Genomic DNA, 16,440 nt, shown 5'->3' with positions numbered 1-16,440 from the left:
GTTTACATGTCCCCAGGCTGCAGTAGGGCACAGCCGAAGGGACATGGTGTGGGGTCACCCCTGGCCAACTCACAGCCAGATTAGCCCCACCCCTGGATCGTTGATAGAATCACAGAAAGGTGTGGGCTGGAAGGCCCCTTAAAGATCATCCAGCTCCAGCCCCCTGCCATGGGCAGGGATGCAGTTCACTAGATCAGGTTGCTCAGGGCCACATCCAGCCTGGCCATGAACACTTCCAGGGACGGGGCGTCATTAAAGTTGAAAACAACAGAGATGGTAAGAAAGCCATGGTTGTATTTTATGAGGATCTGTGTAACTTCTTCCACTTGAGTATGATTTAATAGTTTCTAGCTTGGCACCCCTGTTGAATAGGCTGGGAGTGAGTTGCTCTCAGCTGCAGACATAGGACAGTTTGGGGACAGTGCCCTGGAAGGATGACCTGGGGGTTTCTGAGCCCCAGCTCAACTCACCTGGGAGGTGACCCATTTTTGCCTTCAGCTGCTGACCAAAGATCATTCCCTCTTGCAATACTTACTTTCAAGAGTGCTTTATATTCATTTAACAAAGGCTCTTGTGAAATCACTTAGCAAAGCAAATTGGGTGTTGTCTAGAAAAGTCTCCAGATGTGCATCCCAAACTAAACACAGGCTGAGCCATATTTAAATGTACATTTTGTGTAAGAGCTTTACTGTAAATGCCTGAAGGAGCTGGATATCTGTGTCTGCCATCAGACACCAAAGTCAGTCACCTGATTTGTAAAGGCATCTAAGACTAGGTAGAGCATTTCAAATCAAGACCTTTGTTGAAAATTCCGACCTTAATATTGTAATAAAAAGACCCAAGGGGAGCATTAAGTGAAAAACAGGATTAGGAACATTGTTTAGGGGTCTGAACCACAACTTGGCAGCCGAGGATCCCTTCTGGAAGGGTAGGATGGACTTCAGGCCAAGCTGATGGGCATTTGCCCTTGACCCCAGTGGGGATAGGGTTTCACCCCCAGTGTCCTATAACACAGCTCATCAGCTCTGCTCAGCCTTTATTAAGTTTTCTGTGTGGAAGTGTGGTGGTTGTTTTGATTTTGTTTTGATTTTGTTTGTTTCTTTAACTGCAAGGCGCATTTGTGTTTTCCTTGGTTTCTGCCTTTCTCTTTCTTGTACTGCAATTTTCTGTCTTTTGTGCTGTTGTGAACTAGGTAACGAAGCGCCTTCCTTCCTCAGGAACATCCACTATCTTCATGCTTTCTCAAACTTCCAGCAATCACAGCTTTTCTTGGAGTGAATAAGGTGATTTCCTTTCTGAGTCGCAATGTGTTGCTTGCTCAACTGCTTTTTTCTTCCTTTTAATGCCTAACTCCTGAAAACCCACATTTAGATTTGCTCACACAGCAAAACCTTGCTTTCCCCCGCCTTTTGCCTTAATTTAAATCTTTTGCTTAAATATTTCGTCTGTCTCTTCCCCTTGGGTCTCTTGCTGCACCTCAGGTGGGTGAGCTGGTTGTGCTCAGGATGTCCAAGTGAGGTGGACACAGACAAAGCTGGTTACACTCTCCTTCCTTGCTGTAGTTTTGTGTTAGTGGACCAGATACAAGTGGGACAAGGTGGAATGGATGTTGATTGTCCTCTGGATGAGTTGTCAAGTGCCTCAGGCTTGTCTGACCCAGGAGGAGCTTCCCCAGTGCCCACCTTGCCCAGTCCATCCCAGTTGTTAATGCTGCTGTTGTTCTTTGTGTGATTAAGCCACAGCCCTCACATTGAGGGATAGTCTTGGACTTGCTGACCATGGGAGTGGTGGGGCCATGCACAGAAAAGCACCTTGATTACATGTCCCTAGTGTTTGGTTCCATTGCACATCTCCACCATTACTTGCTGTTTTAAAAATACCAGTTATGTGGAGATCAGGGATGTTTTCCTCCTCCCTCAAATGCACCTGCAGCATAAACCTCCAGACATTTTGAGAAGCAGGGCCAGTTTCTGAATACCCTCCATGCCTCTTGCCCTGCAAAACCGAGCCAGTGTTAATCACAGTGTGTTGCTCCATCCTTTATGAAATGACTCAGCTGTAAAAAGGATTGTGTGTCTTGCACTGTTTGACCCCAGGCAGGCTGAGGGTCATGTGTGCTATAAGTCTCTTTGCCTCGCTGTTGCAGAGCAGCAGGAAGGCACCTGATTCATTGTCGGCCAGACCTTCTGTCACACCACTTCTTTTAAGAACATTCTCAGATGAGTCTAATGTGTTGTAACAGGTACCCTGTCCGGAGGAGTTGGGATGGTTTTAAGGGCATCAATTAACCAAATGTAACCCCCTCCAAATCAATTAAACCATGGTTCTTGTAATCCTTTTGACTATTGGTGTGGGGCACCTGTCCTTGTGGAATGGAGATGCAATGCTTGGGATACATTTTAATTTGGGGATGTGGTACTATCCAGCTTCTTGAGAATCCCATATCTGTACAGATTCTTTCAAATATTTGGCAATATGTAAACGAATCTTTCAATCTAACTGCTATTTCAGTCTAATATTACAGAAAGTTTAATTTGAGAGTGCAGTCTGAATTGTGCTAACACTGGTTATAAAAGCTAATGCTGATACATTTACAGTGAAGCATTGAAATCTCAGTTGTTAAAATGATTCCAGTATTGCATCTGAATTGTACCAAAATCCCTTTCTCTAGGGTGCATGCTGTTCTGTCAGATAGAATAAGTATGTTTTAATTCATCTGCATAGATGGAAACTAAACACATGTACTTATCTGTGTATGTGGGCACATGGGACAGAGGCATGTCTCGGTGTCCGTGTGTCTGTACGCACACCCAGAGCATCCTCGTGTGGGTTGACTTGATTTTAAACTTGGTAGTAAGGCAGTAGCAGAATAAAAAAAGTGCCTAATTGAATTCACAATTCTGCTTTTAGTGGAGATGTCAGGTGTGGTGTCTGCTGCAAACATAAGCCTGCAGATTATCTACAGACCTCTTGCACCTTTGTGCCCGCGCCTGCTGCTGGAGAAATCAGGTTTATGGGCACGGCAGGTGCAGCAGCCCGGCTTGCCAGGCCTCCAGTGCGTCTGGCAGCCGGCCCGTGCAGCCAGTCCTTCCCCACCGACATTAGGTGGTGCTCTCCACCACCGCATTCTGATGCAGACTGGTGTGGGAGGCGGCTGGACCAGCCCAGAGCGGGAGCTGCCGGGGACAGACAGCGAGGCAGATGCCACTTTAGACTTCATGCAGCATTTTGCAAATTGTGAAAATCGATTTGTCATCTGATTGCTTGGTTGTGAATGATATTTGGCACTTTTATCATGGGCTAATCATTCTTCTTCTCCTATATAATTTAATTTTTTTTTAAAATAACCCAGGAAAAGGTTTTTGAGTTTGGGAATGTAACAGTTGCAATACATGTTTGTTTTTCTTCTGATTTTGCAGGCTGGCCCCTTTGATCTGCCTGTATTAGTGTCATACAAACGTATAGAGAATGGTTATGTGAAGACTGAAGATGCTGTTACTAATTTGGCAGAAAGATATCCTCTCAGGATACCTTAAAGTGCTCCACACAAACACTGCTGTGTGTACATCACAGTATTGTCATGCTGTAGGAAAGCCCGTGGGTTTAACCTGACAGTTCCCTTTGACAGTACCAAGGACTGTAAGAGCCATGCTGGTAGAGCAGCAGCCAGGGCACTGGCCCCATGGTACCCGTGTCTTTGGTCTTGTGGCTTCCCTGCCCTCCCAGAAAAACCAATTCTGCCAAATTCTACATCATTGGAGGCTGAGAAAGCATCTTTAGGAAATCACCCAAAACAGCATGAATTGAAGTGCAAGAGTGCAGTGCCAGCCCCATCTCACATGGGGGCTTCCTCTGCCCACTGCAGATCTGTCCGAGAGCAGCAGAGAGCTGCTTGAAACTCTTGCTCTGCCTGACCAAAGAAGTAGCACAGACTTCAACCCAATAACATCCCCCTCCAGCCCACTGAGGGCGCTGGGAAGAGGCTGCTCCTCTCACACAGAAGGTGGATGCACCTGGAGCCCCTCTCCTGGTGCTGGGGCTGCGCTGCCTCGGCCGGCGGCTGCCCCCTCCCAGCCGTGGGTTCCCAGATGCACACAGCAGGATCAACTGAAAATCTGGGAGAAATCTTTGCTGCTCCCTCCTCCAGGTATGGCTGGAAGCAGTCTGTGGTCTCTCCACAGCAGTGGTGTCCATGTAAAGACCTGCAGTGCTGGGAAAGTGCCAGAGCATCCTCCCACAAGCAGTTTGCTGATGGGTTTATTCCTGCTGAAGGGTGAAGAAAAGGTTGTTTTGTGGCTGTTTGTGATGGAAAGAAGCTTTCATGGGGGAGAAGGGAATCTCAAAAGTTGGGCTGTGGCAGACTCTGAGCCCCTCTGCCCAGGCTCCTGTGGCTGTGCTTACATTACTGCACTGTGCAGTTGCTCCAACACTTCAAAGGCCTGAGTGGCAGTGTAGTCCTTGGCTGATCCCGGGGACATGGGCTGTGCCTGTGAACCTGCAGGCGTGTAAAACTGCATCTTGAGTTATCTGCACTAAGGAGAAAGAAGACAGTTTAAAATTGAATACATGAACCTGATTTCATTTTACATTTTATTTGTTTTTTAAATTGGCATGTTCTTTTTACATCTACCTGTACCATGGTCGTAGGAACTCTTCTCTTTAGGTCCTGCACAGCAGAAGTGAGATGCCTGACTCTCAATGGTTTTGGGTTTTTTTTCTCTGATACTTCATATGTGGAAAGAGCAGCTTTTTTTGTTGTGTTAAGTCATAAGCAGTGACAGAGCAGCCTGTGTGGCAGCACTGGTTGGTGTGACAGTCCCTCCCTTGTGCTGATGTCCCCCAGGGGCAGAGGAGCCCCTGTGAGGAGCTCCAGGGCTCATTGCAGAGGCACCGAGCTCTGCGCTGCCCCTGGGTTTGGCTCCCGCTCGCTCAGGCTTTGTGTCATGTACATACCACAAAACAGTCTGGGACTAGACAGAACATTCCCCTCACCAAATTTTGTTGAACCTCAGACTTTTAATTTTGGGAAGAATCAAGTCTTGCTCTCTGGCTGCCACCCCTGTGGTTCGTCTTCAACTGGTGCAGATCAGCTGCTGGCAAATTCTCTCGTGCATCATGAGGGCTTGGACGGGCCTTACCTGAGAGGGAGAGGGGAGTGCACAGTCCCTGTGGCTGCTCTGCCATCACCCAGCATGGGAGGGGACATTTGGACAGGACCACTGTATTATACACTCTGCACTGGTGTCTGCGCCGTGTCAGCGCCCGCGGCTCGACTCCTTGCTGCGTGCAAGTAAGGAGCTGCACTGCCAGCATGTGTCCCATGGGCAAAGCTTTCATTTTCTTCTTCTTTTTTTCCCGTTTTCCTAGCTCATTTCACAGACCTAGAATTCAACTTGCAGACCTTGTCCTGTTCTCAACTTTTCTTGCTAAAATGTGGTGCCTACAGATCAAGTATACGATGAATACGAGGAAGATGTGCTCTATATGCCAAATCTAACCATTCTCCTTAAATATACAGTTGCTGACTTGTGTTTACATAACTTTTAAAAAATGGGCGCTAAAATGCCTAATTCCTGTGATTCAAAACCATTCCAAGCCTGAATGGTCCCAAGCCTGACACCTTGCTTCTCTGTTTGTTTTGTGTCATGCTCTACTCCAAGGGTCAAAGTCTGTTCTCCTGGAATTCCATTGGTGGTATCAGTGGGAACAGTGAAACTTGACGTGTGTGAACTGTTCAATAGTCACTTAAACAGGATGATTTCTGCTGCCTGTCTCGAGACAGAGCCTTCTGAGAACCAAATCCTTCTCTTGGTGTTTCCAAGTGTCCTGTCTCCAGCTGGAACAAGCCGTTGCAATAGCTGTATGTTCAAACCCAAGGTCTGTGTGCTGACAGGTGGGGTGGAATTCATGCACAATGTCTTGAGTAGCAGCCCTTTTGGGGGAATGCAGTTTTTCTTGGGCTTGGATCTTCAGATAGTGCACTGGTGTAGTGCTGTGTGCCAGGACAGCCAGGCTGCCCTGGTCCTGCAGAAGAGCTGATCCTCATCATCCAGCAGCAGCAGAAATGAAATTGCTGTTGCTGTGGGTGACTTGTGAAATCGGGGGAAACTGGACCCCTTTTGAGGTTAGAGAGGCGAAGAAGTGGTGGTAGTGGCTGTAAGCAGGAAGCTGAGGTGGCAGCAATGGGACAGTGATGCCGTGGTGGGTGCTCGTCAGGGCTAGAAGGCCAGTACAGGCTTTTTGGTGGAGAAAGTTGAAGGAAAAAAGGCTGGGTTTTTCTCATAATAATTTGTTGAAGTTTAATCACTGACTAGTGACACTGAAAGATAAGGAAAGTAATTAAGATTCCCTCTAAAACTCTTATGTGATAACAGTGGAGCTTGGTGTAGTCATAGCGACTTTTCAAAAACTAATCCTAATCGTTGCGGGAATATTATAAATGACTTGGAATTGCATAAAAGCTTCAAATTGAATTTGTATACACACAGTCGAAAAACTTTCCTAATACTGCACCATTTATCCAATTTCCCAGCTACAAATTTTTTTTAAAAAAATGTAGTGTATAGAAAATGTAAATTATATATACAGGCAATGAGCAGATACATTTTCAGCTTCTTGCAAAGAAAAAGGACTGCAACCTTACATTTTTTTCACTTTAATGCAATTTTATACATTTATGTTGCTTTATATCAAGGAAATTGAATGTGAATGTTACCTTTTATGAATGCAACTTGCTCCTTTTTCATTACAGAAACTTTTGTTTGAAGTAATCAATAAACTTTGGTATGTTGTTCTGATTAATATATATTTGTTGTCTGTCTCGTCTCCTTTGAAACTCCTAGGGGATAGTTGATTATGTGGGCTTTTCCAGGGTAGGACTAAGGGCACCATCAGCGTTTTCACTGGGGGTAGATGCCAGCAAGGCCATGCTTGGTTGTCTGATGTGGAGCAGCATTTGCCTAAGGAAATACTGGTTGCTTCTCATACATTTTTATTTTTCCAGCAGTGTATTAGCAATTGCTGGCATCAGCTGCTGCACACAGCTGGCCTGTGTGCTTTCAACTCATTTCCCTCAAAACGAATGTTTCCATTCATGAAGTGTTTTCCATACTGCTGTGTTGGTTCTTGGTTCTGTGTGTCGTGGCTACCTGTAATAAATGAGTATTTTTTAGTTCAAAGCCTACAAGTACACAAATGAGATTTGCAAAGTGCCTGGTGCTGGTGAGGTTCAGGCCCAACATTTGCATTGATGAAATTCCAACAACACAAGGAAACTGCTAAAGCACGACTTGGAGTGTTTGTATAATACACAAGGAAAATATATAGACTTCACTTTTTTTTTAAGGACACAGGTCTGATTCACGCTGAAATGTTTGTAATGAAAAACTGACAGTTTGAAAAATTCTGTTTTGGCTGCTTCGATCTCTGCAGCTCCCATCAGCCAGTGCAGGACAGATGGCTGAGCTATTTAAAACAAACTCTAACCTTTCCGAGGCAGCTCGTACTATTGGAAACCAGATCCACGCATTGAGAATCTTAATAGCACCAGGGAGTGATAGTGAAAATCATCTGAAGAGCTGGAAAGGATTTTACTCTGAGCTGGCTGCCCAGGCTGGCAGGACAGAAGCTGTAAACGTAAGTGATGGGAGATGACCACCAGGCACCAAGTATTGCAGAAAGCACCAAAATTAGCACTTAAAACACCCATGTAGCCCTTCTTGTTAGAAAGAACATGTTGTCACGTTGTAAGGTGATTTTTAACAAGGACAGCAGTTTTTTTAAGGTCAGGCTGTTGGCGTGTGAGGGCTCTTGGCTCGTGGAGGGGTCGTGGTGTCCCTGTCCCTCGCTGTCCCCCTGCAGCTGTTGCAGGACATGCATCTGCAGTGTTCTTGCTGCTGGGATTGGGCTTTGCTTCTTAAATTTTCACGTCTGGGGCTAACCTGCTGAGCTGGAAAATGCAGTGTGGCCTGGAGAAAGGGTGTGTGTGTGCACCTGTGTGAATGTTCCTTTCCAAAACCAGGACTTGTAACAACAAATAAGGCAGGTCTGACTGACGCAGGGGGAAAGTGAGAGTTGCAGAACAGAGTGGAGCCCTTTTTTTTTTTCACGTTCAAGTAGGAGACATAAAATCCTCCTCCTGATTAAATCTGCGTGGGTGTGGCTGGCTTCAGTGAGGCCAGGATTTCTGCCAGGCTATGGAGGGTCTGCCCACCTGGACAGTACCCCTGGACTGAGGGTGATGCTGCTGTCTGCTCAAGAAATCCTCCTAAAATCCCATGAAAACCAACCCAAGTTTAATTACTCTTCTGCACAAGTAGTTTATTGTTGCTGTGCTTATTCCAGAGGTGAGCAATTCCCTTGGTCATCACTTTGACTCTAACCTGTGTTAGCCAGTTCTGTTTTTCCAGTTCTCAGCTCTTGACTGAACAGGTATTTTTGAAGGGTGATTTCTCAAATCCAAATAATGGCTCCAGTCTCAACCCAACCTTCTAGCCTTAATCTGGGAAAGGGGAAAAAAAGTACTTTTTTTTTTTCAAATTCAAGAGGGTTTGAATTTTGTTTGAGTGGGTTTTTTCAGCCTCTGATCTGGATTTAATGAAATAAGTTGGAATTCTTCCTACACCTTCTCCCTAAGATTAGATTTAAGGATGAGGCTTTGCACCCACATGAAATAAATCTCTTTTATTTTTTTTTAATTTAATTACAAGCAGGTGCTGCAGGTGCTGTCAAGGTCTTCCACAGCTCTAAAGGGCTCTTGCCCCTTATGCACAAGTTTGTATGTGCCAATCTCAGAATGCTGAACATTGCTGTGGGGCCTGAAAAAGAAACAGCCATGTTTCTGGCTGTCGTTGTTTCCTTTTTAATCTGTCTCCTTGGTCCTTCTCTCTCAGTTTATTATCTCCTGGGCAGGCAGAGTAACACTGAGCTCTGGAGGGGACAGACGTGCCAAGGAGCTTCTGCCAGTGTAAAATGTGAGGAGCTGGCTCTGCGGAATGCCTTGCTGGGATAGCTGGGCATTTGTTGTGAATTGCCCCAAAGGAGGGTCTGTAGCAGCTGGGTTTCCAAACCATGAATCTTAGTGGCCATAAGGAAAAGCCACGAGCAATTACCCTCCAGTCTGAGTGAACGCAGCTTTTCCGTGCTGAGAGCTGGCTGGGGCTGGCTTGTGTCGGCTGAACTGTCTGGAGGAGGTGCAGCTCTGGGATGTGCAGGATTCCTGCCAGCATCCAGTGCCGTGGCCCAGCCCAGCCCACCTGGGGCTGGAGTAGAGTGTGTGCTGGCTGCAGAGACCTGATCCAGATCCTGACTTGATGACTTTGCCTTCTGTCCAGAGAGCAAGAAATGGATCGATTGTGAAAGTTTAGGAGTGACAGCTGCATCTTCTACAGGGTAGCCTCATTTCCCCAAAATCCTGTGTCAGGTGTGTGTGTGACACTCGTTGGGGATGAGCCCCGGTTACAGCAGGGCATCCCCTGCCCAGTGGTAGAGCAAAAAAGAGACTTTCAGCACCTGGATGGGTCCCATTTCTCCATGAGCCGTGGCAGTTTAGCGCAAACACCGTTCCTGTGATAAGAATGCAGCAGGAATGTGGCATGGCTGTATTTCTTCACTTGTAGCCTTGCATATCAGATGGATTTTTTCGTGAGTAACTGCACATGAGCTCTCCCTGTCATACAAGAAGTGCATTGTGACCAGACAGAAAATCATCTATCCAAACTGTTTGGTTAGTGAGAACCTGCTGTGTCACGAACAGGGAGCGCTGACTGAATGGTAGTTTTTCCTTGAAAAATTCTGTATCACTGTAAGAAGGGCCTACCAAAAGATGCTGGGTTTTGTATTACCACTGTTAGACCATGGCTCTTTAATTAATAGCCGTGACTGCTGAAGTGTTGGAAAAAGGCTGCTATTACAGTAAAGAGCATAATTAAAAGGTTGTTTTGGAAAAACAGGAACATCTACTTCTCCGTGCTGCCTTCCTGGGCAGCTCAGGCTCCTGTTGAGAATGAGCTGGCATCGTTTGAACCTCAGCACCAGGGAAACTGAGAATGATGGGTCAGCCCTGTGCTGTGTTTGGAGCTCTGGCCAGCATTGGCTGTAGTACGACTTATTGTAGTTCTCATAAATCGTTCAAGGAATTTGCTAGAATGCTGTTTGCAGAGGATGGAAATGCCTTTTTTTTTTTTTTTTTTTTTCTCCCTACAGAAGTGCTGTAAGCACTAAGGCAGGGAGTAAATCCAGCTGCGGGGTGGTTTGCTGGGGGGCACTGGGTATAGCGGTAAATTTAAAAAAAAATAATAAAAGGGGAGAGAAAGAAATGAAAGGGGGAAAGGGGGAGAAGAAAAAAAGGGGGGAAACGAGGAAAAAAGGAAAAGAGGGAAGAGAAAGAAATAATGGGAAAAAAGACTAAAAAGAGGGAGGAAACGAGGAAAGATAGGGGAAGGGAAAAAAAGGGGAAAAGGAATAAAGAGGAAAAAAAGGGGGGGAGGAAGAGGAAAAGGGGGGGAGTATCACGGGGGGAGAGGGGGAAAAAAAGTGGGGGGAAAAAAGGAAACAAACAAACAAACCAACCAGGAAGGAAAAAGCGTGGGAAGGGGCTAAAAAAAAAAGGGAAGAAATGCCCGCGGCCCCGGGGCCGGGGCGGTGCGGGGGGCGGGCGGGGGGCGGGCGGAGGCGGCGGCCCCGCCCCGGCGGGCCCGGGGCGCGGAGCGGGCGCTGCCGGCGGGGAGCGCTGCCCGCGGCATGGCCCTGGCCCCGGCCCCGGCCCCGGCCCCGGCCCCGGCCCCGGCCGGGCCCCCGGCGGGCGGCACCTCGGCGGGGGACATGGAGCGCTACTACCGCCTGCTCCGCGCCGCCGCGCTGCTGGAGGCCGCCGCCGGTGAGTGCGGGCGGCCGGGCCGGCGGGGCTCGCAGGTGGCCGGGCGGGGGCGGGGGGACAGCGGCTTTCCCCGGACACCCCCGTGGGGGCAGCGGCACCGCTCTGCCCCCGGCGGGGCCGCACGGGTGTCCCCGCAGGTGCCCCATCGCTCGCCGCCCCATCCCTCCGCGGTGCCGGTGCCGGGCGCGTTATGGGCGCGTTATGGGCGCTCGGGTCCCGCTGCCCGGGGAAGCCTCGGGAGGGTTCGCCGCACGCGGGTGGCTGAGGATTCGAGGTGCTGTTTTGTTATATGTTCAGTGGACGGCACGATGGGTGCGGAACGGCCCCGGTGTTCAGGAGAAGCCGCGTCCCCCGCGCCGCTGACATCCCCCGACATGTCACCGGAACGCGTGGCTCAAAGTGCGGGCTGAAGGCAGGAGGTGCTGCCGGTGACAGGGGGATGTTCGCCAGTGCAAGCCCTCTGCGCGGGTTCCCGTGGCCAGAAGTAAAGAACTCTTCCCTGGGAAGTTGTGTCTCAGCCTGCTGGCAGTGACCGCCCGTTCCCAGCGCCTGAAGTAGGGAAGCAGATGTGTCTAAGGTGTGCGTCTCTCTTAGACACCTCGTCATTCCTCCCTTGGTCCTCAAACACCTCTGAATGCCGGGTTGTGCCGGGAATGCAGCACCGTACTGATGTGGCTGTGGTTCTGTGGCTGCACACCCTGAATGTGAGAAGCAAATGCAATCTGATTCCTTATCTCAGGCCGTAGCTGCCTCAGCGATGTTTCCTTTGATGGACAGTGATCTGCTCAGAAGTTGCGTGGAGCCCTCACTTTTTCATTATTTTCCTGTTTTCCCATGGGGAGTTACAGGAAATACTGTATTTTTACGGTGATGTCTTTCCTAAACCAGGAAGGCTGGTGGCACCTTGGGTGAGTCCAGCCTCACTAGGGGATGCAAACCTTGTCAGGAGTCAGAAGCAGGCAAAGGCATCGCTCCGTGTCTGTTTGCAGCTGGCGGAGCGCTTGGAGCTGTGCCAGGCACAAAAAAGACACAGTGACCCAAAAAAAGCTTCCTGTCTAAGTCCAGGTTTCTTGACCTCTTTGAAAAGCACAATTGCGGGTGCAGGAAGAGTTTGTCGGGGGTAGGTCACAGGTGAGGGCTCTACCAATGTGTCACCTGCTTCCCAGGAGCTGCTTGTGTCCATGCCCTTCTGAGATGGTGCCAACAGCACCTTCTGCTCTGGCTGTCCTGCCCACCTGGCCCTGTTCGTTTCCCTGCACCCTGAAAATGGAGTAGATGAATGTAGGCAGGGGTGGTCATGGTCAATTAGCAGAGGATGCTGCTTGAATGGATGTGATTAAATCCTCCTTGTGCTGCTGTCGGCATGGAACACCCACGCTGCTGGAGCAGGAGCTGGGGACATGGGGATGGGGACACAGATGGTGAGCGTTTGCTGTGAGCCATGTAATAGGAACCAGGTGAAAGCAGGTACTGCGTTTCTTATGAGCATGAGCCCTCTCGCCTAACCAGCTTTTGGCAGATGACCTTTGTGTAATGGTCATACAGAGTCAAAATATCCCCGCAATGGCACACTTGTGTGGTTGTAGCTGCAGGATCCAGACCCATGATTTGGCATCTACATAGGTTCTTAAAATAAAGCATTGAAAAAGAGACAAAGTTGAGTAAGGTTCTCCAATCACGAGATTAAAAATAAATCAGAAGCTTTTTTCCCTTATTGCTGATTTCTGAGCATTCAGCCTGATCTGGGGCCATGTTTTAACCATTTCCCTACATGTAGCAGTACTGGAAACTTGTTGGTTTTTTCCAGTAGAAGGTGATCTGCGTGTATCTTCCTTAGACTGAGATAAAAGCCTGTAAAAATCCCAAGCCTTTTATGGCCATTCTGATCTCTAAAATGGCTTGGGCTCCCTCAGAGCGTGGCAGAACCACAGCAGCCTCTGTGCTTCCTTCAGCCCAGACCCTCTGGGTGGGCCACCGAGCAGTAGTAGTCTGGGAGCAGTCAGTAGTATGTGGGATGCGCTTCCTCTCCCTGCATCACATTTGCTACAACCACAGTTTAATGGTTTATCATTCATGTACCAGGACAAAAGTGAAGTGACAGCAGGGCTGCGTGGGAGGGAACAACCAAAGTGTAAAACATGGGGAAAGAAAGAGTTTTCCCAAGTGCTCTCTTCACCACTGAGCTAGAGGATGCTTGGGGACACAGCTTCCCCCGTGTGCGTGGAGATGGGGAGTTCAGAGCTCAACATTGCCCCTGGTTGTGCTGCCGTGGGAGCCTTTGGTTGGCGTTGGTTTTGGCCGGTAGGACTTGCAGGGAAATCCTGGAGCCACAAGCCAGGCGGGTGCCCTCAGCCTCGTCCTGTGGACAGCCACGTGTGGCTGTGACAGTGGTTGTTTCGGCATGTGCTGGGCACAGTGCAGGTCCCTCCTCAGCCTGCTCTGCTGCCACAGCCTCGCCCATCTCATCTGCCAGCTTCCCTAACACGAGGAAATTTAAGGCTGTTGGAAGATCGGTGGGCAGAGGAGCTGGAGTGTGAGGAGTGGTGGTGGAAGTGACTGGGTGGGGCTGCCTTGTTTTCTGAATCCCCTTTTCCTCCCAGGCAACACTGCACTTAGTTTTAGAGCAGAGATGAGTCAGGATCTCCTGGGGCAGAGCTGTTCCCTGGGACCCAGCACACAGCACAGTTATCCTGCTGCTCCGGGGATGTTTGTCCAAGGGCTGGGTGGTGAGACACCCAGCAATATCCTCCCCATCTCACTTTCTATTCCACAGGCCTGCTGCAGGAACATGGTTAGCTGGATTTGGAAATGTGCTTCTGCTCAATGGGGAATGCCAGAATCAGGCATTTCCACTTCCAGTTTGGGAAAAATTGTGTTTGTTTTCCCTTGCTTTACAGTAGAGTTTCCAGGTGATGCCACTGGGGGAACCTGGCTGCATAGTTTAGTTTCCTGGCTATAACACTTGTGAAAGGAATTGTTCCAGTGACCGCAGTGAGCTTCATTCCAGGTTCCCCCGGCAGGTAGTGGGGCCCAAGGATTTACTGCTGATATATCTCCCAAGAGTTACTTTGTGCACAAAGCTGGAATTCCTCTCTGAAAAAACAGTGTTTGCATGGTAGTGAATGATGATGGGAAAGTTACTGATGTCTATATATTTTTATTGCGTTTTGGAAGTCTTTTGTGCTGAATGGGCTCTGGTTTAGGGGGTGATGGTTTGGGCTGGGAAGATGGGTACTGGTGGCAGATGCTAAATGTGCCTTTTCCTACACAGCTGGCAAATGTGCCCTGGTACTGATGTGCAAACACCTGTACTGCTCTCTTTGGTAAGGGAAGAGTGGCTGAAACTGGAAAAAGGAGGAAACCAAAAGTACATTGAAGCTGCTATATATTAGAAATGCAAGAAACTAGATTTTCTCAGCTCCCACACTGTGGTTCAATCCAAAAGAGTGGGTGTTGAGAATCTTTTATTACATTTCTTGCAATAGACGTGAATTCACGTATAGTGGAGCTGGCTTTTATGTTTCCCAATTTTTGCTTAGTTTGGTGTGATATGAGAATAGAGTTTTTCTGACTGGGCATGAAAACATCAGAGCATAACAGGAGGTAACAAGTAAGCCTTGTCGCTGCTTAGTTTGCTTTTGCTTCACCTTTTCTTAGCAAAGCTTCCACGGTTTCCCAGTTGCTAAATATAAATTGGAAGAGATTTTCCCCCCAGCCCCAAAACTCTGTGGTCTCCAGCACACTGGGACACCCCAGATCTTTTAACCTCCCCTGAACATCCTCTTCCTCCTCGCTGGCTGCGTGGCTCAGCCGCTTGCTCCTGCAGACCCTCCTGCTCACTCCAGCTCCCAGAATTGTACTGAAGGATGACATTTCCATGAACGTGGGATCCTTATCTGGCTGCACCTTGTCTGGGATCCTTGGCTGGCTGCACCTTGTCTTGCTGGCAGCAATGGCCCGTGGTCAGCAGGAATGAGGTTTTGCTGGTCTGTGTGTTGGTGAGTGGCTGCAGCTGTGCCATACTGGTGCCCGGGGTGCTCCTGCCCAGCCACAGCCGGTGTTTCCCCACTGCAGTTGCTGGAGGGATGCCTGGCAGTGGGATGCTCCTGCCCTGGGGCTTGCAGCTTGGCTGTGGGGCCAGATCCCAGGTGGCTGCCTGGATGTGGTGATGTCCCACCCCTCTGGCCACACTGGAAGGTGGTGATTCTGATGGGGCTGGTCCCGTGAGGACATTCCTCTGTGGATCAGTCACGCTGCCTGGATGGCAGTCCTCAAACCTGAATTGCACCGAGTTAACATTTTCTATCTCTTATCTTCTTTTCCTTTCACAGCACTTTTTTTTGCCTTTTTCCTCTTATCCTCAGCGTATCTAAATCTAAGCCTCTTGAAAAGGTCATTCTAGTTTTTCAGAAGCTTTCCTTTTTTCTGCTGTACGGTTTCTCAGCTGAGCACACCCCTAGGTGTGGGTGCTGGGGATGTGTGTCTGCACTGAAGCACTGACTGCACATAAGCCCCGGCAGGCCTCGGAGGAGAAGCACAGCCCCTGGGTCAGAAGAGAGGACCATCTGGTGCTGCATCCTGCTTCCTACGCTGTGTTAGAGCAGGTGCTTGGGGAGACGTAAAAAAGAAGGAGCTTGAAAATAGAGTGAGCCTTTCCTTAAAAATCTTCCCCAGTCTGAGAAAAGATAATTAAAGGCATCCTTGAACCTGGTGAGGTGACCAAGCCGTCACTCCTAGCGATGGACTAATCCTGGTGGGACTTTCATGCCATGTGCAGGGCATGCAGGTCTTGCAGGGGCCGAGTCCCTTTGTTGGCATTGTGGGTGCTGCTGGCATCTGTCTTGCCTGGCTCCAAAGGAGGTGTTTGCTGCTGACCTGCCTCCATGTGAGGGCCACCCAGTCCTGGCCCTGGGATGGCCCCACTGCCACCTGTGGCCTGGGGACCAGGGTGTGCTGCCAGCACTGCACCACCCTGTCCATTCACAGCTCTCACCATGTTCCAGGGGTGCAGCTCTGCTCGTGGCTCTGCCATCCCTTATTCCCTGTACTGTGCTGATACTCTTCCAAGGAGATGTTAGAGGTGGCAGTTCAGCCACCCTCTAGAAGTGGGTTTTGCAAGCCTCTGCCAGCTCAAGAATTTACCAGAGATTTGTGAGATTTATGTGCAGGTGGAGGTTTGCTGTGAGGATATTGACAGAACTGGCCCAGGAGCCCCATCATCTTTCTCAGGATCAATACATCATATCTTCCAGAAAAATAGGCATTATAAACCTAATGTAGTTGCTAATCTTTCCCTCAAGATGAAAGCCTGGTTTTGACTGGCTGTAGATGGGCAGCAGGTGCCTGCAGGCTGAGCCCAGGGCTCGAGGACTGCAGATGCTCCCGTGAGCCCCTGGCCGCAGAGAGGTGCGAGCTGTCCCTGTGGACTGTGGGGACAAAGGGACCTGCAGCAGTCGCTGGTATTGAAGCTTTCTGCCATAAATATTTGAATGTGTCTTTTGTGTCACTCACTTGGTGTGGGGAATGGCTGCACCACCTGGAATTGCAAACTGTTGGTTGTGCCA

At 49.1% G+C, this 16,440-nt stretch overlaps 2 protein-coding genes across 14 annotated transcripts in view; both read left to right on the top strand.

The window, feature by feature from the left end:
- ATP11C (ATPase phospholipid transporting 11C) overlaps nt 1–6,805 on the top strand; it is a 55,350-nt gene extending 48,545 nt beyond the window's left edge. For 3 of the 10 annotated variants that reach the window (XM_048318465.1, XM_048318457.1, XM_048318458.1), the window contains one exon: nt 3,420–6,805. In XM_048318465.1, the coding sequence (XP_048174422.1) occupies nt 3,420–3,536 (117 nt within the window). In that variant the 3' untranslated portion in view covers nt 3,537–6,805. Of the gene's footprint in view, nt 1–1,192; nt 1,284–2,146; nt 2,243–3,419 lie in introns of those variants that run through there. The other 7 variants (XR_007206715.1, XM_048318461.1, XM_048318463.1 and 4 more) reach the window with 4 other exon arrangements.
- A 3,968-nt stretch (nt 6,806–10,773) lies between these two features.
- MCF2 (MCF.2 cell line derived transforming sequence) overlaps nt 10,774–16,440 on the top strand; it is a 54,747-nt gene continuing 49,080 nt past the window's right edge. For all 4 annotated transcript variants that reach the window (XM_048318890.1, XM_048318888.1, XM_048318889.1 and 1 more), the window contains exon 1: nt 10,774–10,876. In XM_048318890.1, the coding sequence (XP_048174847.1) occupies nt 10,822–10,876 (55 nt within the window). In that variant the 5' untranslated portion in view covers nt 10,774–10,821. The remainder of the gene's footprint in view (nt 10,877–16,440) is intronic.

The sequence above is a fragment of the Corvus hawaiiensis genome, chromosome 14, assembly GCF_020740725.1.
Source record: "Corvus hawaiiensis isolate bCorHaw1 chromosome 14, bCorHaw1.pri.cur, whole genome shotgun sequence".
In the NCBI taxonomy this organism is placed as follows: Eukaryota; Metazoa; Chordata; class Aves; order Passeriformes; family Corvidae; genus Corvus; species Corvus hawaiiensis.
This window is presented reverse-complemented; position numbering and strand designations above follow the sequence as displayed.